Source organism: Myotis nattereri (genome assembly GCF_964212035.1).
Source record: "Myotis nattereri genome assembly, chromosome: 11".
NCBI classification, from domain to species: Eukaryota; Metazoa; Chordata; class Mammalia; order Chiroptera; family Vespertilionidae; genus Myotis; species Myotis nattereri.
The window spans coordinates 21,365,974-21,391,065 of NC_138086.1; the positions used below are offsets into that span (position 1 = coordinate 21,365,974).

The window sequence follows — 25,092 nt, forward strand, 5'->3', positions numbered from 1 at the left end:
GAGCACCACTCTAAGGTAATATGGATTAGAAAAGAAAGTGCTTCAGCCATAGTGTTGTGGTCCTGTTGGTTTTTCAGTAGTTTGCTCTGATTTAATGTTTGGTGCTTCTGCTTCAGCATTTGACCTGAAAGATTAATATTTGATCACAACAGCCACTGACACTTGAAGGACCAAGAAATAGAGAAGTTGGATTTTGCTAGTTTTTTCTCCTCACTCCCTAGCAGCATAACACTGATCAGGGAACCAAACCCTTGCTTCAGAGCTCTTGAGAAATGAGGAGAAAGCTGGTTAGTGCATGCATGTCTCTCCTTTTGCTAGCACTTTCAGCATTTCATTTGTTTCTTCATTTACATTCATTCTTTCATTCATAAAATTTTTATTGTGTAAAATATATGTAGAAAAATACACAAATATTAAATATATAGCCCAATGAATTGTACATGCAGTCTTTTTTCTTTCCCAACAAATGCTTATTATGCCTCCTATAAGAGATATTAAGAACAAATGAGTCAATGTTTTTGCTCTCAGAATCTTATATTGTCCTTGAGGAGAAAAGACACATTTGTAGATAATGATAGTACAAGAGCATCTACACTAATAAAAGAGAAACATGCAAATTAACCATCACTCCACCACTCTGCTACACCCACCAGCCAATCAGAGTGACTATGCAAATTAACCCAACAAAGATGGTGGTTAATTTGCATACACAGGCACAGAGCGAAGACTGAAGATGACTGAAGATGGCGGCAGCCACGGAGCTGGAGCGAGCAGGAGGCTTGGGTTGCTCCCAGCGACGGAGGAAGCCAAGCTTCCCACCGGCCCTGGACTCCGCTCAAGGAGGGGCTGGGGGCCTGGTTCTCCGGGGGCAACCCAGGCTTTCAGTCCTCCCTGGGCTCTGCTGTTGGAGCTGGGGGAAAAAAAAAAAAAAAGGAGGGGCTGGGGGCAGCCGGAGCGGAGAAGCCAAGCCTCGCTGCTGCGGCCGAACCAAAGGCCTGGGTCCCAGGTGCTGGAGAAAACTGATGCCAGCAGCCAGGGGAAGGAAGGCCTATTGTGTGAATCTTCGTGCAATGGGCCACTAGTAGATGATAAATGCCACAACAGATCATAAATCCAAATTCAGTGCTCAAACAGGGCGTTCATAAAAGTTCCGATTCCACGAGTTCACATCCAGCTGAGTTAATCAGGCTTCACTGGTAACATGACACTTAACTGGGCCATGAAGTGTGATAAATAATAAACATTTTAACAGATGGAGAAAAGTGTAGGTTTTTCCTGATGGAGGATGGGATGACTAAAGTATGGAAGTAAGAAATCAAAGTGTGGTTGGGAAATGGTGAGAATTCCAATTGGACTGGATCAACAAGTACTGGTTTCTAGCTTCTTCTTTTTTCCCCTTTAGTCATATGTTTAGTCTCCATCATACTGTTGTCCCTTTTGTTTGTCCTCTTCAGTCTAATGAGCAAAATGACCACCAAAGGAGTAGATTAGGAACTGAAGTCAATACTAATCAGTGAAGAAAGTCAGTCCAAGGAGTATAGTACAGAAGAATGAGTTTGTAATTGAGGAAAACCAGCATCATCTTGCCAGAATTTAGGGTCAGCCCCTGTTTTTAGGCTTTAATGATTTCTCTTTGTTTCTTTTTCTCAGGATTTCCTGTCTTTGCCTGGAAAGGAGAGTCAGAAGATGACTTTTGGTGGTGCATCGATAGATGTGTGAATGTGGAGGGCTGGCAGCCAAACATGGTGGGTTCGATTTCAGCTAACACAGTTCTCTAGGGGGATGGAAAGGAGAGGTAGAGAGGGAGGCTCTGGCTTAGGAGAGGGTTTCCCAACAGTAAAAAAGGAAAAGGACTCCTTTTCTATCTGATGTACCTGGGCTTCCAACAGAACTAGATACTTATGCTCAGGCACCCCAAAAATATTGAATCTCTTTATAGCCTCAATGTACTGTAATTGTTAGTGCTAATCTTAGAACCATTCACATTCACTACAACATTAAAATACTGCTCAGCAGCCCTGGCCAGGTGGCTCAGTTGATTGAACATTGCCCCATGCACCAAAAGTTTGCAGGTTCAATTCCAGGTCAGGGCATATATGGGAGACAACTGATAGTTGTTTCTCTGTTTCTCTCTCTCCCTCTCCCTTCTTCTATCTCTAAACTCAATAAAAACAAAACAAAAAAAACATAGGATTTAAAAAACAAATACTGCTCAGCATTCATTCAAGGCTAGTTAAAAAGTAAGATTGATGAGTTACCATTTTCTACCACCTCTTACTACCATCCCCTACCAACAATAATCTAAACATATGCACTCTCTCTCACACACACACCCCCTGTGGTACCTAGCTTTCTCTCTAGAATCATATGCTAGATTTATAGTAAACATGAAGGATTTCCAAGTTCAAATTTTTTGCTTTATTCATTCTACACTGAGAAAGATAACTAGATAAAGTTTTAGGTTTTTTATTTTTGTTTTTTAAAATTGTTTCATTTTTTAAAAGATCAAATTCTTGAAGATTGATAGCATATTAGATTTGCAAATAAAGAAAAAAACTTGCCGAAACCGGTTTGGCTCAGTGGATAGAGCGTCGGCCTGCGGACTGAAGGGTCCCGGGTTCGATTCCGGTCAAGGGCATGTACCTGGGTTGCCGGCATATCCCCAGTGGGAGATGTGCAGGAGGCAGCTGATCGATGTTTCTCTCTCATCGATGTTTCTGACTCTGTCTCTCTCCCTTCCTCTCTGTAAAAAATCAATAAAATATATTAAAAAAAAAAAAAAGAAAAAAAACTATACAAAGTATGAGGTACTCCTACTTTACAAACATTTCTGCATATGAGTGAGAAGAGAAATTAAGGAATCAACTGAAAAAGAATTCTTGAAGCTGTAGTCCATCTCTTGCTTGCTGTTAAATGCTGCAGAGCAGGCCTCACCTGGTTCACAGCTGGAAAAAGCAGCCTATCTTTTTGGATTCTGTGATTCAGATCACAGTGCACCAAGTGCTGGTTTGAGGGAGCTGGGTTAAAGCCTTCATATCCTGAAAGGGAGGGAGGAGTCAGCTGTAAGATGAGTCAGCTCATTCCAACAGTTATAGGAGGGAGTATGACTGACAGGCAGTAAAGAAGATATGCCAGGGGACTTCTACTGGAAATATAACAGTCATTTTATAGTCATGAACACAAGGAGGACATGGGATTGTTCCCAGAAAGCTTTTATAGAGCCATCATGAACTACTGAAAAGGGTAAAGAAGAGAGTAAGACTAGGATGAAAACAGTTGTCACCCCCAGAAAACAGGACCTATATCTCTTCGGATTCTGTCAAGATCTAATACTTTTCCTTGCTTTCCAACCTCAGGAAGATTCCCTGATGACAAGAATTTTCTGTAATAGAGTTACATGGTGAGAATCATGGGCTACATTCATTAAGTCCATGTTAGGAATAGCATTTGCCTGCCTGTGTTAGATACCTGTGTTAAAATGGAGAAGTGGATGAGAATAGTGGGACTTAAGACACAGAGCTTCCAATTGCTCGGTCTTTTTTTTGTCTCTGATCTTTTGTGTGGTTAGGGAATCAGAAGCTATAAAAGGAAAACTCCATGAGGGATTTCAAACATGCAGAAAGGGCGAGAAAAACTTAGAGGAGCCTTTCTGTTTCTAAGGGCATCTGTTCTGAGGGTTCTACTGAGAGAAAATGGAGCACAAACTTAGAATGTGGAGCAAGTGCAGCATTTTAGTGAGAGCTCTGTCTTGGATCCCTGCTCTCAAGTACAGTTTAGTTGAGTCAGAGAAAATAGATCAATAGCAAGAGCAGAAGCAAAAAAGAGATCACATGGTAGACATGAGGTTGGGGATTTTGTGTGCCCAGAGGTTCAGGATGGCATTTTTGGCACTTGCAATAGAGTTGATAATTGATGAACTGCAAAATGGATGCATGCCAATAGAGGGCAACTTAGTTCTGTGGGACTTTCCAGGAGGATGGGTCTAACAATTTGAAACGTCCTGCCAAGCATTTCTAACAGCTAAGCGAAGGGCTGAAATTCCACAGCCTGGTGCCTAATAGTATGCTAAGCCGATCTTTCTTTAGCTTATTTATAATTCAGAAATGTTTCCTTTGTGATGAAGGCTCCAGTGGGCACAGCATTGTGTTTCTCTTTAATCCAAACCTGAAATAGTGACGAGCTGCTCAGAGGCCTGCTTGCTTGCACACCTACATGCTGCACAGTTCCCTGGTTATTTTTAATCTGGTTATAGAGAGTGTGAGATTGTGCTAGGCAAAACCTTACAGTACTGCCTAATATTTCGGATAGGAGAGTGCCTGTACTTTGGGAGAAGTAAAGGATTCATGAATATAGTTTTATGAGCCATTGTTCTGGGAGGAAGACTAATTATCTGACTCTATTTAAACCAAGCTTTGACTGATTATATTTAAAGTACTAAATTTAATCAATAGAAATATTCTCATATCAAATTTAGGCTTTCTGAATATTTACAGTACATTCAAGAACTAGTGGTTCAGGCCCTGGCCAGGTAGCTCAGTTGGTTAGAGCATCTTCCTGATACACTAAGGTTGTGGGTTCGATCTCCAGTCAGGGCACATACAAGAAGCAACCAGTGAACACATAGATAAATGGAACAACAAACCTATCTTTCTTTCTCTCTCCCCGCCCCCCCTTCCTCTCTCTCTAAAATCAATAAATAAAAAATTAAAAAAATAAGAACTAATGATTTTAGATAACCACTTGAGTTATTAGTCCATAAGAAAATCCTCATTGTATTGCTGTGTATTTTGCTTTAATAGGTGAAAAGTCATTTGGCTATTAAAATTACATATGTAATACCCTTTGTAATACTTTAAGCAATAAAAAAGAAGAAGAAGAAGAAGAAGAAGAAGAAGAAGAAGAAGAAGAAGAAGAAGAAGAAGAAGAAAAATACTAGAGGCCCAGTGCATGAAATTTTTGCACAGTATTGACTATTTTCCCTATGGTGAACTTTCCATCCCCATGACTATTTTGTAACTACTAACTTGTACTTCTTTTTTTTTTTTTAATTAAATCTTTATCGTTCAGATTAAAAAAAAAAATTACAGTTCGTTTTTCACCCCTCATTGTCTTTTACTTCAGTCTAATGACTGTTTTGGTCATCATACTGGCTTTAAGTTACTTTACATAACCATGTGGGAAATTTGAAATAGCTGTAAATGGACAATTGGAAATTGGATATAAGACCCAGAGAAGCACTAGGAACATTGAGCCTTCAGCAAAATGAATGACATTATTGATGCTTATTATTGCAGATCTTGGATGATGGAGGGGATCTAACTCACTGGATTTATAAGAAGTATCCCAACATGTTTAAGAAAATCAAGGGCATAGTAGAGGAGAGTGTAACTGGAGTTCATAGGTAAGATTTGGCATGGACATACCTGGTTTGATGCAGCCTAGACATACATTCTTGTAACCACATACGTGTAGAATACATTAGGTTAAAAACTGGAACCCACTATGAGGTAATGAGATCTGAGACTGCACACTTGTTTGTTTTTATTAACAACACAAATAACCTAATATAGTGAAGGCGGGGATGGGTAGGGAACAAGTGTGGTCCTCGTGTTTTCTAGTCATTGTAATACAATCACTGCTTGTCTTTCTTTGGATGAATTCATTTATGCCAGCGGTTCTCAATCTGTGGGTCGCGACCCCTTTGGGAGTCAAACAACCCTTTCACAGGGGTCGCCCAAGACCATCGGAAAACACATATAATTACATATTGTTTTGTGATTAATCACTATGCTTTAATTATGTTCAATTTGTAACAGTGAAATTGGAGGTCACCACAACATGAACTGTATTAAAGGGTCACGGCATTAGGAAGGTTGAGAACCACGGCTCTAGAAAGATATTCTTGATTTCTCTCTATATACCTAATAGGATAAACTACTCATGTCTCACGCTGTCATGCCTACCCAGTCAACATATTTCTGGAACTTGATATGAACTGACAGAAGATTACAGTATCTCATTGTTTTATGTTCTTTTTTATTTCCCTCATCCTCAGGCTGTACCAGCTATCCAAAGCTGGGAAGCTGTGTGTTCCAGCCATGAATGTGAATGACTCAGTCACCAAACAAAAATTTGACAACCTCTACTGTTGCCGTGAATCTATTCTTGACGGGTAATTTTTTATTATCTTTGTGATGAGCTTGAGTTGTTGAAGTGAGGTCCTCAGCGTTTTAGTTTTGAAAATTATTCATGTAGCACCTCTGAATCTATCATCACATCATACTCAGATTTTATAACCCAGAGCTACCATTGCTATCACTATTAGAAGCAAATCTATGTTATATAAAAGATCAGATTAGCCCCTGTCTATTGATGGCAGTTTTTAACTTGGTGACTCTAGCAGGCCTGAGAGTAACTAACTAAAGTCATTATAAACATGTAAGTATCTTTGATGGTTTGGGAAAGGTTCCTGATGTTTCTATTTTAGGTCATATTGCCAGTTCTTAAGCTCCAACTATCATATAATTCTCTTGCCATCTGGAAAGTTGTGGTGAGCACAGAGTCATTTCTCAGAGGCATTTCTAGTTTTTCAAATCTGTAATAATTGCAAGTCTGACAAAATCTACTTAGATATTTACCAGATACTCTGTTATTCCAGTACCCAGTTCCTGTTTCTTTTTTTTTTTTTTTTTTAATATATTTTATTGATTTTTTACAGAGAGGAAGGGAGAGAGATAGAGAGTTAGAAACATAGATGAGAGAGAAACATCGATCAGCTGCCTCCTGGACATCTCCCACTGGGGATGTGCCCGCAGCCCAGGAACATGCCCCTGACCGGAATCGAACCTGGGACCCCTCAGTCCGCAGGCCGACGCTCTATCCACTGAGCCAAACCGGCTTTGGCCAGTTCCTGTTTCTATACTTGTGCCCTGACATAACTTTATTCTTGCTGGGAAGACTCAGTAATTCCCTGTCTGAAACCATTAAGTTGGTTTCCATCATGTATAGGTTAATGGGAAAGTAAAGAAAGGACCTGTGGGTCACATTACCAACCAATCTGGATCCCAGGCAGTTTGCAACACTACAGGCATTGGTGAAAGACCTTGGTTTGACTATTGGTTCTATCACTTACTAACTGAAAGGCTTTGGACTAGTTATTTAACCTCTCTGTGCCTATTTCCTCATCTGTTAAATAATGATAGTAAGACCAACTTCATAGAGTTATTGTGAGGATTAAATGAGATAAGGTATGAATCCTGATATTCAATGTTAATTCCTTGCTCTTCTTTCTAGAACCCTGTACAGAATTTTCTGTATAGTAAATTCTAAGATTGAGTTAGATCTTAGGGGAAACTTTTACTTTGAAATCTTTTTTGGGGTAGGGGGTGTTCAGTGCAGATTTGTATTATCATTACTCCTTTGAGTCAATAGTATTATTAGACACATTGGACATTTAAATGAATTCTCAGTCTATCAGTCTGTTTATAAACTGTCCCTAGTTCTGTCCATATTTAAGTGTTATTGTAATGTAAGTAGCCTTGGGCCTGATAAAATTAATAATAATCTGGCTATATACACATTAAAATATTTACTCATCCACAACTAAGTATCTTGTAGATTTTTCAATTTTCAAATCTATGAGCCTAAAATCTTGTCTATACTGGGTTCAGTAAACGATACATAAAGGTACCTACACTAGTTCATAAAAATGGAAGAGTCCCTCCTAAGCAGTGTTTACGTGGTGGGTAAGGAAGATTCTTTAATAGCAGATGTGTATGAAATGAAGTAAGATGCAAGCAATGGAACTGAAGTTAAGGTTAATGAAGAATTATGAAACCATCAACCATCTGCCAGAAAACCTGCTGAGTAGTAGGAGTCATTGGCACCTTCAGGTGATGAGAAACCTCCCAGTTGGGTCATGGGCAGCTGTTCCTCTCAGAGGAGTTGCGTGCAGGAGGAATTAAAGAAAAGGCAGTTATGCTCCAGGGAAGGCTGCAATGGAAAAGAGAGGACATTCAGCACAATAGAGAGTTCATATGAGGAAAGGATTAGTGATTGAGCTCCTGTGGCTCTAAGAGCTGGTTACACACTGCACCGTAAGCTGTGTGGGAATGGCTCCACTCACTCCTAGAGGACGCTTCCGTAATTGGGCTACAATGCCAAAAAGCAGTGCAAATTTTTTTTCTGATGCCAAAATTATGTTATATTAAACCAAAAATGTCTGAAATACTCGTTCCCGTTATAGCATTTTCAGAGAAAAAGGAAAACAAAACAGAGGAGGCAGGAAAGGGGATGGGGTGCCAGCATGTGTCTTTTGACCAGGGACCTGCAAGGAGCCCATAGGACTCGACCATCACTTTCTCATTTTATCTGTCATCCAACTGTCATTTCTTGTCTTCTGGAGACTGAGGTTCCACCTGATAGGAACACTAAGAATATCCCTGATGTGGTTTTCAGATTATAAAATAGATTGTATTTCAGGAACCCTTCTAGAGGATCTTGGGGTTAGAAGAATTAGGAGGCTTGACATGACTCATACACCACCAGAGAGGTTACTTCTAACTCCTCCTGCACCCCACTTCACCCCAAAAAAAGGCCCTTGTTGGACTGAGGTCTTTTCTATCCCTTATCCTTGAACCTTGAGGCAAATGTGGGTTCCTAAGATGACAGGGAAATCACTACCTAACTGGAATCCACCTAGGTCTGTCAGCTTATCATTTGCAGAGTAGCAGTGTTGGTGAAGTTTCCTTCCCACCACACAGTCATTTGTAGTCAGGAAAGACTACAGATAGTAGTAGTTGGGAAGAGAGGCAGAAAGGCCTGCGGGTAGTCAAAGCAAAGGAGGCTCAGAATATGATCTATTGATTTTCCTTGCTGTGTTAGCCCTTCCAGGACCATTCTCTGAAGCGCCAACTTTTGAATATGGTAGTCCAGCCAGACTAGACTTACTTACTCTTTTCACTCAAGAATTGACTCTGCACTTAATTGATATTTATTGAGTTTTATTTGGGTTAGGGAGTTATACTGGTTCCTCTTGAGTGGAGTTGTCAAATCCTCAGAAAAACAGATTCCTACTTTGCCTTTGGGGCATTTATAGACTCTTCAACAGCAGAGATTAACAGTTAGAACAGTGAGTAGAAAGACCCACAAATATTTGTAGGAGCTGTCTACCTCAGAATAGGCTATTTTTAGTTGAAAACCTTCTGCATAGCCAAAGATTCCTAGAAAAGGGAGACTGATTGAACCTAAAAAGAAACCAGAAACTGCTCCTACAAGTTCTTCCAAGAGACCCTGAAAACAGGAAGGACCTTTATTCCAGTTCGTAGAGAATCAGCGATGAAGTAGAACATGACTGAGGAATCCGCCCCAGAAAACTCACTATCTCATGTAGTCGGTGTTGGCGTGTTTCAAAACTCCTCTCCATGCCGAAACCGGTTTGGCTCAGTGGATAGAGCGTCGGCCTGCAGACTGAAAGGTCCCGGGTTCGATGCCGGTCATGGGCATGTACCTGGGTTGTGGGCACTTCCCCAGTGGGGGATGTGCAGGAGGCAGCTGATCGATGTTTCTCTCTCATCGATGTTTCAAACTATCTCTCTCTCTTCCTCTCTGTAAAAAATCAATAAAAATATATTTAAAAAACAAAAACAAAACTCCTCTCCATCTTGTCCATCACCCTCCCTGTTGAATTAATGTGGGACCTGTTGGCCACTATGATACTACTAAATGTAGTACTGATCTATCAGTGTCTGTCTAATTCAGTAAAGCTAGCATGTTTTCATTAAGCCAGATATTCCAAATGTTGTATAATAAATTCAGGATGTCCCAAAAGAATGTATACACATTTTAACAGCTGATAGCTCAATTGATGTTTCTTTCTTTTCAGACTTAACCATTGGAGTTAATAATTATTCAAAGTATGTATACATTTTTTGGGACACCCTGTATATATTGCTTTTATGTTTAAAAGTTACTTTGTAGTGTATAGCTGCTTCCCTTCTGCACCACTTCCAAGACAAGGGAGAAAAAAGAAAGAAAGAAAAAACAAAACTCACATACAGATGCAATTGGTTGGATAGCATGGAATGAGAAAATACATATTTTATTAAACCTTTCTTTCTAGTTTTTAAATATTTTATCTAGGATGAAACCAGGCTTTCTTTCAAAATAGGAAAAAACACACCATGAAACATGAAAACAAGGAACCTAATCTCAAGGGAGAAATGAAAAGATTTTTCTGATGTACTTTCCCCCCTCCCCACTAGACTTAAAAGGACAACAGACATGATGTTTGGTGGAAAACAGGTGGTGATCTGTGGCTATGGAGAGGTAAGGTTTACCCTTTCAATTATGTGCTAGGTGTTTAAAATGTATTTTGCTAAAATAAACTAGAATTTCTCATTTGTATGGGCATAAGAGTACATTCATTTATCACTTTAGATGGGTGAGTGGGATAACTTTAGAGACTCTCTGGTTCAATTACAATGTTTCTTTTTCCCTCTTCATTTTTGCCATTTTTTCTTAAGTTGATTTTCTAACTGTTCCAGTGTACTGTTTGTGATGTTCTTTTAGCTTGAGTTTTTATTATGAATTGTGACTGTGGGTGTTTCTTATGCACATGCATGTGCTAAGCAGGAGCTAGGAGTTTGTTTATGAACTGCATTCATTTATTTGTTTTTCTTATTTTTCCCCAAGCATGAATCTATTCAGTGAAATTTCTTTGGGAGCAAAAAGTGGGGTACACTTTACCAGAAACTTTGAGAAACTGTTTTCTCATGACTTTCCTTATTATGTGTACTTTCTCCCATTTTCAGGTGGGGAAGGGGTGCTGTGCTGCCTTGAAAGCCATGGGTTCCATTGTGTATGTGACTGAGATTGACCCCATCTGTGCTCTTCAAGCCTGGTAAGGGTACAAAGAGACGTTCCTTTCCCTCTACACCTCCATCTAGCATGTGATCGTGTAGCTGCCTCAAAGAGTGGCCCAGTTAATATACATTTTAACTTAGAGGGGCCCAGATCCTGAGAGAGGCTGCTGTTAACTGTAAGATCAAGGAGCTCTGCTCAGAGAGAACAAAGATGATCAGAGAAGCTAAAATTTAGAATTCCTATGGAAATACCCTCTGCCTTGACCTAGAGAACAAGTAGTTCCTTATCTTCTCCATATAATCCTCCTCCCTTTGGAAAAAAATGATAAAAAAAGGAATCAGGCTGGTACCAGGTCCCTTCTCATGTGATACACTGAAAAGAGCACTTCTACAATAGTCCTCCCAAAAATGTATAACTAAATCTAATCAGAAGGACACAGCAGACAAATCCAAATTAAGGGTAAAATCTGCTGAGTGAATAGAATGTCTATTCAGATCATTTGCTCATTTTTTAACTCGGTTATTTGTCATTTTACTATTGAGCTAAGAGTTCGTTATAAATTTTGGGTACAAGTTCCTTATCTGTTATATGATTTGCAAATATTTGTCCTGTTCTGTGGGTTGTCTTTTCACTTTAGTTGTCTTTTCACTGTAGTTGAAAATAAAATCTAGTATTCTTATAATTCTTAAGTTTGAAATTATTCCAAAATTAAAAGTTTAAAAAAGAATAGTTTCTTTACCATCTGTAAAATGTGGGTACTCTTACTTACCTCAAAGTGTTGTGAACGTTCAGTAACATAATTATATATTTATTACATAATGTATAATCATATATAATAGTCATATAATTATAAAAAGTACAGAGCTGCTGCCACATAATAAATGCTCACTGAATGGTAGTTATTATTAAAATTGTCTCTTGCCACCCTCAACAGGATGGAGAAACCACTGTCCCTGAAAACTACTGCAAAGCCCCAGTGTCTATAGCCTGGGTTACCTACCCAGTCTTTACCATTAATCCTCCAGAGGAAAGTGCCCAGGATAAAATGAGGCATGACATAAAGATTTTATCACAAATATTCCTACCTGTCCTACTGTTCCTCACACATCCTAGCCATAAACCCACAGATTTCCCCAACAGAGTTGTTGGTTTTCTCTGAGTCAGGGATCCAGCACCCGAAGGAAATTATCACCATTCTTAAATTATCACCTGCTTTAATACTCACTGATATACTGATTCAAATTATAGACACAAACTGATCATTTACAATATATCAGGTACTATGCTGTGTGCTAAGGATGAATAAGATAAATAAGTGAATGAGAGAAGACAGGTTCTCAGACAGATCACCACTGTGCAGTATAGTAAGTGCTATGATGGAGGTAGACAGCACATACTCCTTTAGGAACACAAGAGAGAAATATCTAACAAAAGAGCAAGGAGGTAGGGCCCAAAGAGGTGTCAGTACATTTGAGTCTTGAAACTGGTATAAATGATTTCTTAGTTTGGAAGTAAATTCCATAGTTACCAAGGAAGGAGAGAGTGCAATATATTTAAGAAGCTTGACATATTTTAATGTAGCTAGTCTATAGGGTCAATTTGGGAGGAGTATATCTGAGATAGGAATCGTATGTCAGGATAATCGTATATCAGTAGAAGTATTTGGATCTTTTCCTGAGAGCAGGCAATCTCCCTGGAATATTCTAAACAAGGAAGTTACATGATCCAAGTTGCATTGAGGGAAATCCACTCTGCAAAATGAATTAGAGAGGCATAGACCTAGAGGTGATGAGATTGGTCCAGGAGCTACTGTAGTAATACAGACAAAAAAATAAAACCTGAACATAAGGCCAGCATGTATGGAAAGAAGGGACAGATTCAATAGGTTTTAAGGAAGTTAGGTAAAAGATTTGGTGCCAACCTCACTTAGGAAGAGGCAGTAGGCTCAGACATCCTAGTTTATTTGGCTTATATAGTTGAGTGAACAAATAATGCTAATAATCAATATAGAAAATATAGAAGAAGAAATAGAGTTGGAGACGTGGGGAGATAATGAATTTCTTTTCAAACACAGTAAGTTTGAGATCCTTGTGGGGCATCTAGAAGAGCTGTCTAGTGGGTAATTTGATCCAGGGCTCTGAAGTTTTGGAGATATCTAAGCTAAAGATACAGATGTGTAAATCAGCCACCTATGAGGGGTTATATATAGCCAGGAAAAGGTATGGAGAAGTGCTGAGAGAAAAGAGTACCCTACATTTAAAGATTGGTGAGATTGAGAAGGAGCAATCAGAAAAGTAGGAAAACTAGGATAAAACAGTATGGACTCCAATATAGATTTAAGAAGACAAATAATGTTTAATGTACTAGAGGAAATCAAGTAATATATGAATCTAAATAAATTTACTGTGGCATTCAGGAGATGATTGATGATCTTGGAGAGAAGCAGTTTCAGTGGGAAGTAGGTTCAGAGCTAAAATGGCACTTTCTAGAAACTTAATTGGGGAGTCCTATGCTTAACATTGTCTCTATTATCAGAAAGAATCAGGTTCCAGTGATGCAAAAGAATCTTTTATTTCTGTCTTGAATGAACTAAGGAAATGGTTTGAATTTTTCACTGCTCAGAGCAGTCCAGCTATATCAAGAAATGACAGTGTGGGTATCCAAGCAACTTAGTAGTAGCTTTTGAGGTTCTTCAGCAAAAACCTCCCAGTTGCCTTTTAGCTTAATTGATCATGCTTTATTTCTACAGTATGGATGGGTTTCGCCTGGTGAAATTGAATGAGGTCATCCGACAAGTGGATATTGTTATTACCTGTACAGGTACGATTATAACATCTAAAATGGGTGGCACTTGAGAATGCCTTTATGGAACAAATGAAAAATGACTGAAAATGTTCTGAACAAAACCAAACTCTAAAAGCCAGAGATAGCAGTTTACAAAACCAGTCAGTTTTTCACATTCTTCCTACCTCTGTTGAGCTTGACCAAAAGTATGCCTTTAAGTCATTCATAGAGGAAGGTTTCTTCCCATCTCTTTGTTCTGTGTCTCCATTCATCTTCAACCACCTAGGACTGTGATGGCAAACCTTTTGAGCTCGGCATGCCAGCAATTTGAAAAACCCTAACTTAACTCTGGTGCCGTGTCACATACAGAAATTTTTTGATAGTTGCAACCATAGTAAAACAAAGATTTATATTTTTGATATTTAAATGCCATTTAACACAGAAAAATCAATCAAAAAAATGAGTTCGTGTGTCACCTCTGATATGCGTGTCATAGGTTCGCCATCACTGACCTAGGAGATGGCTAGAGATGAGTTTTGTTTGGGAACCCAGATCTTACATTTGTACATTTGATTTTTTTAATTTTACCTCCAAAAGTGATATATATTTCTCTATAGACCCTATAATTAAAGCAAGGCTGAGCAAAATTCATAGAGAAAGTGGGAAACGTAGTTGTATTGATTCCCAAAGAGGTAGATTTTGAGTTTTAGAGAGGAATATGCAGAAATAGCTAGTTTTCTTGGACTGAGATTTTATCTTTATGTTAGAACCATAAACTGTTGGAACATTGATTTCCTTTTATAATTGTATCTTAGAGGGGGAAAATCAGAATATTTAAAAACGAAAGTATGTATATAGGCTAAAGAAGAGGTGGGGGCAGCCCTAACTGTTTTGGCTCAGTGGATAGAGCATCGGCCTGTGGACTAAAGGGTCCCAGGTTCGATTCCAGTCAAGGGCATGTACCTTGGTTGCGGACACATCCCCAGTAGGGAGTGTGCAGGGGGCAGCTGATCAATGTTTCTAACTCTTTATCCCTCTCCCTTCCTCTCTGTAAAAAATCAATAAAATATATTTATAAAAAAAAAAAAAAGAAGAAGAGCTGGGGGCAGAGAAGAGGGACCACAAGAAACTGTTCTTGCTTCACATCAATCCATTAATCTATTTTTAAAATAAATTTATTGAGATCTAATTCACGTATCTTAGATTTTACGCACTTAAATGTACAGTTCAATGCTTTTTTTTTTTTTTTTTTAGCAAATTCATAGGGTCATACAACCATCACCACAGTCTAATTTTTTCGTTGATATATAATCCACATATGAAGAAATTCACCCTATAGACTAAGTATAGACGTAGAGGGTATTATGCTAAGTAAAATAAGTCAGACAGAGAAAGACAAATACCATCTCACTTCACTTATATGTGGAATCTAAAGAACAAAATAAATGAACAAACAAAATAGAAACAGACTTGTAGATACAGAGAGCAAACTGGTGGTTGATAGAGGGGAGGGGTGTTGGGAGGCTGGGTGGAAAAGGTAAAGGGATTAAGAAGTACAAATTGGTAGTTACAAAATAGTCACAGGGATGTGAAGTACAACATAGGGAATATAGTCAATAATATTGTAATAACTATGTCTGATGCCAGGTGGGTACTTGAAATATTGGGGGGAATCACTTTGTAAAGTGTATGATTATCTAACCACCATGCTGTACACCTAAAACTAAAACAAAATATGTATTGAATGTAAACTGTAGTTGAAAATAAAATCTAAAAAAAAAAAAAGGAATAATGCTGCTGTGACTATTGTGTACAAGTTTTTGTGTTTTCCGTTCTCTTGGGTTTATACCTTCAGGTGGAATTGCTGGATCATATGGTAACTCTACTTTTAACATTTTGAGGAACTGCGAAACTTTTCTAAAGTGACCGCACCAGTTTTGCAATCCCACCAGCAATGCATGAGAATTGCAGTTTCTTCACATCCTCGCCAGTATTTGTTATTATCTGTCTTTTTTTATTATAGCCATCCTAGTAGGTGTGAAGGTTTTGATTTGTATTTTCCCGATGATGTTGAGCATCGTTTAATGTGCCTATTGGAACATTTGAGAAATGTCTATTCAGATCATTTGCTCATTTTTTTATTCGGTTATTTGTCATTTTACTATTGAGCTAAGAGTTTGTTATAAATTTTGGGTACAAGTTCCTTATCTGTTACATGATTTGCAAATATTTGTCCTGTTCTGTGGGTTGTCTTTTCACTTTCTTGGTGGTATCATTTGTAGCACAAAAGCTTTAATTTCAACGTAGTTCAGTTTAGTTTTTCTTTGGTTGCTTATGCTTTAGGTGTTACATCTAAGAAAGCATTGCTAGTCCAAGGTCAGAAAGATTTATTCCCAGGTTCTGTTGAGAGTTTTATAGTTTTAGCTCTTACATTTAGGTCTCTGATCCATTTCAAGTTAAAATTTAAGTATGGTGTGAGGTAGGAGTCCAGCTTCATTCCTTTATATGTGGCTATCTCTTCTGTTTTTAAGGTAACAAGAATGTGGTAACCAGAGAGCACTTAGACCGGATGAAGAATAGCTGCATTGTTTGTAACATGGGACATTCCAACACAGAGATTGATGTGGTAAGATCAAGCGAGTCATCATTGGGGGCTTTTTCTTTCCTCCTTGCCAAGGAACAAACTGGAAGAAGAAAGAGCGGGGTCACCAGCCACTCTAAACATGATTGTCCTTGTCAGATCTGCCCACAGTCTGTTCACTTACTAGCCCTATAATCTGTGCTTGTAGATAATATGAAGCTTCTTTGTCTCGATTTAATCATTTCAAATGATTGTTTTCTTCCACCCAAGCTTGATACCTGTTTACACTATGAGCCATTTTATCTTATATTTAGGATTGAGAGCTGAGTAAATTCAGTACTACAAAAAGGATATAGTAAATGTGAGTCAGTTTTTATAAAATGGTAGTCAGTATTCTGGGGATGTTTAATTTTACCATGAATGTAAGATAGGTTGGTTTAAGGAAACAAGTCAAGGGAGAGAAATCTCTGGGCTGAAATGAGAACAATGCTTAAGTTTGTGTCTGTCAAATACTATGGTTTCTTTTTTCTTTCTCCCCCTTTCATTGGGCTAAGTCTCCCTTTAACTGTTTTCTAACTACAGTATAGTAATTGGATCTCTAGGTGCCACAATCAACTCAGTAGCACATGTTCCTCAAATTTGATTCTCTAATTTGATTACATTCACCCTAAAATTTTCAAATCCAAAATAACACTTGGTCCAACTAAGTTGCCCAAGTAAGAGTTAATAGAAGTGTTATTTATTTCTTTTCAGACTTACCAAAGTATTTCTCAGTGTGACTTTCACTCTGTTTTTAATATTTTATGGCGTTTTTCTGGCACAACTGTATTTCTCTCTGGGTAAATGGCTCAAGCAAAGCATGCTTTTATCTCCACTGAGGGCTGCTCTGATTGAGCTTCAGCATTGCCAGGTAAGGATCAGTTGATAGATATATTGAGAGCCTGTTGGATAATATCTATTTTATTTTTATTTTTTTACAAGTATTTATTATTAGTTAAGCCATGATTCAGGATTCTAGGGTGGGATGTACCCAGGCCCCCCTTCACGTCCCTGGGAGAAGGATGGAAGATGCCCAGTTCAGATCTTCCCAGGAAATGTGCCTTCTGCCCGGCAGTCATCCCAGGCCGAAACCCAGGATATGGGGCACAGGGACTTGTACACACGCCGGTACCATTCACACACAGAGACATCACCCCCTTTAGCAGTCATTGCCTTCTCACAGTGGTGGAAGTCCAGGTAGTTCTGCCAACAGTTCCTGGTCTGGTTCTGGTTGGGGAAGCGGCTGTCAAAAGGAGCAGTCCAGTAGTTCTTGATTTTGGTCTTGATGTCTTCTGCCATGTTGCTGATTCCTAAAGATGCCCCTGAAGCCGCTCGCAGCTCAATGTGACCTCAGCAAAGAGACCGGATAATATCTATTTTAAATGGTTTCTCTTTTTAACTCTGTGCTCTATTTTTATTTATTTATAAAAATAGCTGGACAAGCAACCTACCAAAGCCTATTCTACCCTTGATGTTTCTGAGTGGCATGGCTCCATTACTCTGTTTTACAACGATATTTTGCTTATGAATCATTTAGTTCTTTTTGTTGTGGGTGCGGTTGGGTTAAGTTTCACTTATGTGCCATACTGCCCCTTTAGTAAATGGTCTAAGATATTAATATTTCTAAAACTGCCTAGCACATGGATTGTACTTTTTTGGATTAATCTGCTTATAGAGCCCCCAAATGGGAAAAACTTAAGGGAAGTAGTAGTAGTCCTGCTCTGAGCTTAATGAGAAATTTTTTGATTAAGAGAAGAGGAAAGGAATTTTCCCTTCTAAACCCTCAAGAAGCACTGAACTGAAAAGAATTCCAAATGCAAACATGCATTTTTATATTTTTACTTTATCTCATTTTATTCTCTTGATCACCTCATGAGGCATTATTCTTGTCCTTGATTTTTAGTTGGGAAACTATGAAGTTAAGTACATTATTCAGTCATACACATTGATTTTTTAAAAAATGAATTTAAAACACAAAATCCAGGACTTTTTACTTCTAGACTAGTTTTTTGTTTGTTTTGTTTTTCTGCACTATTACCTCCTCATGATTTCCAAATTAACTTCAAATTGTGATGGTGATCTCTCCTCTGAAGGCAGCCCAGACATAAGTAATCTCTCAGGATAAAGGCCAGGAGGCTCCTTACCTTTAATCACAAACATTTATAGTGATTGTTACGTGCCAGGTGCTGTCTAGGTTCTTCTTGGAATCAGTGAACAAAACAGGCAAACATTCCTGCCCTCACGGAGCTTGCATTTTTTTTTTTTAATCCTCACACGATGATACTTTTCCATTGATTTTTAGAGAGAGAGAGAAAGACAGAGAGAAACATCTGTGAGGGAAACACACTGATTGGTTGCCTCCTGCGTGAGCCCTGACCAGGGCCCAGGCCAGGGAAGAGCCTGCAACCGAGGTACATGCCCTTGACTGGAATCAAAGCCAGGACCCTTTGGTCTGCAGGTGGATGCTCTATCCATTGAGCCAAACCGGCTAGGGCTGGAGCTTACATTTTAGAGAAGAAAATAAAAAACAATAAACATAATAAGTAAAATGTATAGTATGTTAGAAGGCAAAAGCATCATGGAACAAAGAAAAAGTAGAGCATAGTAAAGGTAATCAATCAAGAGTGCTGAGTTATAATTTTATTTTATTAATATTTTTATTGACTTAGAGAAAGGGAGAGAGAGGGAAACATGCATCAGATGCCTTCTGCACACCCCCACTGGGGATTGAGCCTGCATCTGGGGCATGTGCCCTGACCAGGAATTAGAACTAACAACCTTTCGATGCACAGGACAGTGCCCAACCAACTAAGACACATTGGCCAGGGCATAGAGTGCTGAGTTATAATTTTAATTAGAGGAGTCAGGTATAAGCCTCATTGAGAAGGTGATGTTTGAGCAGACTTGAAGGATTAGTCATAGGTTTTTAGGTAAAGAGTATTTCAAGATGAGAGAATAGTCAGATAAGTGCCCTAAGGCAGGAGGGTGCCTCGTCTGTTTGAGGATCAACAATGAGGCCAGAATGGTTGGAATAGAATGAGTAAGGGGCAGGATGAGGTCAGAGAGGTAATGAGCCAGACCTTATAGGGTCTCTTAGGCCACTGAAGAATTGATATTCTGAGAGAAATAGGGAGTGCTGGTAATATTCATAACAGTCTGACTTCTGTTTTCAAAGGATGGCTTTTATTTTTAGAAGATCACCCTGGCTTCTGTGTTTAGAGTAGGCCTAGTTTTACAGTATTGCTAGGTGCCTCAGTATCTTCCAGGTACACTAGCCAAAGGCCATCTCTCAGTTCTTTTTGCGCTTTTCTTAGCAGAGGATATATAACTAAACCAAATAGTCTAGAAAGGGAGATGCTCAGAAGGGCTTTAGAAAAATTAAGTTACTCTACCTTTGATGAAAGTGTCATAGGGGATGTAAAATGAAACTTAAGGAAATAGAAAAATCAACTAATAATTGAAACCAGAATGTTCATTCACTATTTAGCAAATTTGTATTGAATGCTTGCTCTGCTCTGTGCCAAGTGCTTGTCTGAAGAATAGCAGAGAACAACAACATGCCTGCTCTCCTGGACTTTATATCCCAATGTGGGAGGCAGACAATAAATAAACAGACAGTCGCCCTAGCCAGTTTGGCCCAGTGTGTAGAGCGTAGGCCTGCGGACTCAAGAGTGCCGCGTTCAATTCCGGTCAAGGGCATATGCCCGGGTTGCGAGCTCAGTCCCTAATAGGGGGCAGGAGGCAGCCAATCAATGATTCTCTCTCATTATTGATGTTTCTATCTCTCTCTTCCTCTCCCTTCCTCTCTGAAATCAATAAAAATACATTTTAAAAAAATAGACAGTTATTGTCAGTTAGTGCCTAGAGTTGAAGAAAAGCAGCAAGAAGAGCAAGCCTTCTGAGAATTCTGTTCAGAGAATAGTGAGTGAAAGACCCTAAGGTAGAAAGTGCTTAATGTGCTTGAGGAACAGAAAGCATACATCTTAGCAGGAACAGAATGGGGAAGGGGATGAGAATAGGAGACACCTCAAGGAGGTCGTGTATTATGGAGAACTTTGTAGGCCATGATAAGGGCTTTAGATTTTATTCTCGGCATAGGGAAGCCATTGGAAGGTTTTGAATAGGTAACTGACAAAATCGGACTTATGTTTTAAAAGATTACTCTGGTCCGTTGTATAAAGAAAACATGTCCGCAACTTGAGTAGTGATAGAGACCATAGGAGGCTCTTTCAGTATTTCCAGCGATAGAAGTTGGTAGCTTGGATCAGATGGGCAAGCACTGAAGGTGATAAGAAGTCATATATTGTGAAGATAGGACCAATAGGAAGTAGAAATTTATGGTTTTACCTAACCTTGAGATGTTGACTGCTGTATTTAAACAAGGAATAGCTCATCAAGAATTGGTCGTTTAAAAGCTGCATTTTTTCCTGAGAAATATTAATGCTGTGGGGAACCTGTGATAGGGATTGTGCTCTTAGCTGCCTTTTTTTTTATTATTATTATGTTTTTATTGATTTTTTTAGAGAGAGAGGAAGGGAGAGGGATAAAAAGATGAAACAGTGATGAGAGAGAAACATTGATTGTCTGCCTCCTGCATGCCCCCTACCTGGGATCAAGGCCATAACCTGGGCCTGTGCCCTGATCAGGAGTTGATCTGGTGACCTCTTGGTTCATGGGTCGACAACCAACCACTGAACCACACCAGCTGGGCTCTAAGCTGCCTTTTTGGTCATATCTTTCGCATATTGCCTTTCCCTTGAAAGCAGATATGCTTACCCATGTGCATCACACAGAAGGCCTGTAAGCTTCATAATTCAAGTGGTTAGATCATTATGTACATACTAGAGGCCCGATGCGCAAAATTAGTGCAGTAGTAGGCCTTCCTTCCCCTGACTGCCAGCACCAGCTTCCCTCTGGCACCCGGGACCTGGGCTTCCCCCCCCCCCCCCCCCGCAGTGTCCAATCTAATTAGCATATTACACTTTTATTATTATAGATGCTTTAAAAGTTTTAGTCAGCCAAAGAATTGTAACCTGAGACTTGCTATTTACTCCTTGCTTTGCAAAACAAGAACCACAGCTGTTTTCCCTGGGGAAAACACAACTGATGTGCACTGTTCCTAATCATGGAATACTAATTTGTGCAAGTATAGTAACTGGCTGATTTACATGGACATGCACCTAGCTTGGGAAGGTAGTCTGCATTAGGGAACTGTTTCCTGGTGGGCTGGTTAGTGACTGTAAATACACAGACAATTGGATGTCTTTAAGAGAAAATCTCGTAAAGCTGTGCTAGAGCCATAGAAAACCCTTCTCTTGAGCGTGGCTGTCAAATAGACCTAAGTAGGTTATTGAAGTTGCCTGGATAACTCTTCAAACCCCATTTTAAACTGATCCTTGGGTATTTTGCTTGCAACATAGCCATTTTAAAGTCCCATCATCTCAATCAATAAATACCAGTGTCACCATGGAGTATTTCTTGGCTCTTTGTTGTTATTGCCTTCCATGGTGATATTTCTAACTTAATTTCTATCCTTAACATCCAAAAATTATCCATTTGCTTAATTTTTTTAACTCTACTTATAGTACTCATAAAATTTCTTTTTAAAATTCTAATTTTAAAGTAATATTTGCTAAAAAAATATTTTTAAAAGGTAGTATTTGCTTAGTTTAACATTTCAAACAACATAAATACATGTAAAGTAAGAAATAAAAATTTTACATAATTGAGATTATAGTATATTGTTCTGCAACTTGATTTTTTCACTTAACAGTAATGAATGGTTTTCACGTTAACACCTATAAATATACTTCTTTTTTTAAACAATTACATAATATTCCATTGTGTAGAATTATCTTGGTTACTTAGCCATTTCCTTGTTGATTAACACTTTGCAATTAGAAACAACACTGGATGAACATTCTTGGACACTTATATTGAGCAAGTGTTTCTATAGGATACAGCCTTCAAAGTGAAATTGATTGGTCAAAGATTATGTTCATATAAAAAATTTTTTTATGTTCATATAAAATTTTGTTAGCTACTGCCAAATTGCCCTCTAGAAAGGTTTGACATTTCAAGAAATTTATTTACTTCCCATCTACCTAATAAATGGACCCAGACCATTAATACTGTCCTGAATATACTGATGTATCATTATATGTCTATCTTTCCCACTAGGCTGAAAATGAAAAGAAGATACATTCCCTATCCAGAAATAGCTCACATTCTAGTAGAGGAGTCCCTAGCCTTCTCTATAATAGTGTCCTTTACCACAGTGTGTACTCAGTAAATGATTATTGTGTAACTGAAGTATTTCTCTTTGTCTGCAAACTACTATTTGGCAGAACTCCTCAATTTTACCACCGTGATCCAATAGGTACTCTTAGAATGTGGACTTTCTATTGTAGGCATTGCCTTTTGGAAGAAGGAAGTTGTCTTCAGTCTAAACCTCATTACTGTTATTTGATTGCTGCTGTTAATAAACTTAACATCTCTTCTCTTGTTCTCGGAATATACAATATACAGAAATGGAAGGAGGGTGAGCCCATTGGGAGCTTTATTCTATCATTAAGCATTTCTCTAAAGCCTACTTCACATTTGCACTGAGGTCACAGAGCTTCTGCAACTTTAGGGTGAACCACATCATTCAGAAGGTGGAAACTGGGACACTGGGACATGAGGGCAGAACTTGGGCCCTAGCATGCTATGTTTAGGATGTTCAGCCTTCTCTAACTAATCTCACTCAGCTCTGAACCTCCTTTTTTGTGTGTCTCTTTGGCACTTATATATTCAGTTTGCACTGTATTAATTTGCACTTGTTTGCATGTTGCTTTGTAAGTATTTTAAAGGCTTTTCCCTCCCCCCCCTCACATGTGTATTGTTTTGTGTCCCTAGCCAAAATAAGAGCTTTTTGAAGGCAGAAACCATGTCTTTGGTTTCTTTTGTATTTCCCATAGCACCTTTTACTGTGCTCAGCAGAGAGTGGGCGTACTGTATATGTTGTGGAATGACATCCTGAGTGATCCCTCCCTGGCTGGGCCTAAGATTAAATTTCCTGAAATGGAACAGTCCTAACCAACCCAGGACAGGTATTCTCCATCTAGCATGTTGGTTGCTCCTTTCAACTTGCTATTTGAAATGGCTCCCTTCAGCACTTTTTGTCCACCAAGTGGGACCTGGCATGGCTGATGATTGGCTTGCTGTATGTATTCCAGGCGAGTCTGCGGACACCAGAACTGACCTGGGAGCGAGTGAGGTCCCAAGTTGACCATGTAATATGGCCTGATGGCAAGAGGATAGTATTGCTGGCAGAGGTAAGACCTGAGGCTGGTAAGAGAGATTCAGCTCTGACAGGAGAGACTGCAGTACTCAGATCTCCTCCTCCTCATGTTCTCTCACACTTTTCAACTCCTCTTAAGCACAAGCTTAACTACTTTACTGGTAGATTTTACATCTAACTGTGAAAGGTCTTTTCATTTTCATTTGACAATTAAACTATTTTGGTTCCCCACTTTTCACCAATTATCCTGTCTCTCTATGTCACTCTACAGGCTGAGTCAGATAATGACTATTACTGAAAGAAATTAATGGATAGAACCCATGCCACTCTGAGTGTTGCTTACAAAGAGATAATATGATTGTGGGATGATTTAATCAGTAAGCACAAAGTAGATATTCCTGGCTGTAACTAAAACGATCTTAGGCAAGCTCTGGGTAGGTCATGTCTTTATGCGAGATTCCATTTTTGAGTGTCCATTCCCTGGAATTGAGCTAGACATGCAGTATGTACCCAGCTGTATACTGGTTGTATGATTGATAGTTCCCTCTCCTGGCTTCTTCTAACTCAGACTTTGTCTTGACTTTCATTGGCCTTTTAAGTTTGAGTATCCTTCCTGTTCAACTTTCCTCACCTTATCTCACCTTCTCAGATACTTTACAGCATCTATAAAGGGGCTGAACTTCTTCACAAGAAAGGAATTGTACAGGGAGGGGAGGGACAGGTTGTTAAATATTCATTAATTGCTTTGATGTCAGCCCACTGTCTGGTGACTTATTTCTCGTTGCCCTAGAACAGTGGTCGGCAAACCGCGGCTCGCGAGCCACATGCGGCTCTTTGGCTCTTGAGTGTGGCTCTTCCACAAAATACCACATGCGGGCTCGCACGTACAGTGCGATTGAAACTTCGTGGCCCATGCGCAGATGTCGGTTTTCGGCCTGGGCAAGTCTATTTTGAAGAAGTGGCGTTAGAAGAAGTGGGGGGTGGGGGTCGGTCGGGTGACGGGAGACGCAGCGCGGGGGAGGCACCAAATATCAACAGTACTTAAACTATATAGGTAGGTTAATAACAATGTGCCTACCTATATAGTTTAAGTTTAAAAAATTTGGCTCTCAAAAGAAATTTCAATCGTTGTACTGTTGATATTTGGCTCTGTTGACTAATGAGTTTGCCAACCACTGCCCTAGAAGGTCCATTTAGTCATTCTTGTGACAAAAGCAAGTCACCAATTGTTTTTGGTGCCTGTGGTTGAGCAAAAAAGGTTGTCAAGCTTTTTAGGAAATGAAGTAGGGAAGGATGGGATTGGAGACAGTTTCTAGCTCTTCTAGTCTCTGAATCATCCACTCAAAATACAAGGTAGCCCTTGAATTTAGGGGAGCCAAATTGAGAAAGAAGCACAAGAATCATCACAGCTTCCTAAATCCAAAAAAAAAAATCTTTCCTCTCAACCTGTAGAGTTTCCCCTGAATTTGACTACATCAGTAGTTAGGACCGTCTTTCAAAGGGATGTCCATGCCTTAGAGGGAGGATATCCTGCTGTAGAATC

The 25,092-nt window shown here is 39.1% G+C and overlaps 2 protein-coding genes across 3 annotated transcripts in view; one reads left to right on the forward strand and one right to left on the reverse strand.

The window, feature by feature from the left end:
• AHCYL2 (adenosylhomocysteinase like 2) overlaps positions 1-25,092 on the forward strand; it is a gene marked incomplete at its 5' end in the record, with an annotated part of 164,561 nt that overhangs the window by 136,694 nt on the left and 2,775 nt on the right. For both annotated transcript variants that reach the window (XM_081102807.1, XM_081102808.1), the window contains 8 exons: positions 1,651-1,745; positions 5,295-5,401; positions 6,056-6,172; positions 10,263-10,326; positions 10,812-10,900; positions 13,613-13,683; positions 16,179-16,273; positions 23,485-23,583. In XM_081102807.1, coding sequence (XP_080958933.1) covers positions 1,651-1,745; positions 5,295-5,401; positions 6,056-6,172; positions 10,263-10,326; positions 10,812-10,900; positions 13,613-13,683; positions 16,179-16,273; positions 23,485-23,583 — 737 coding nt within the window. The remainder of the gene's footprint in view (positions 1-1,650; positions 1,746-5,294; positions 5,402-6,055; positions 6,173-10,262; positions 10,327-10,811; positions 10,901-13,612; positions 13,684-16,178; positions 16,274-23,484; positions 23,584-25,092) is intronic.
• LOC308527488 (cytochrome c oxidase subunit 6B1-like) lies at positions 17,297-18,775 on the reverse strand. Its single transcript, XM_081102809.1, has one exon. It carries the CDS (start codon positions 17,564-17,566, stop codon positions 17,306-17,308), a length of 261 nt encoding a protein of 86 aa, XP_080958935.1. The 5' UTR covers positions 17,567-18,775; the 3' UTR covers positions 17,297-17,305.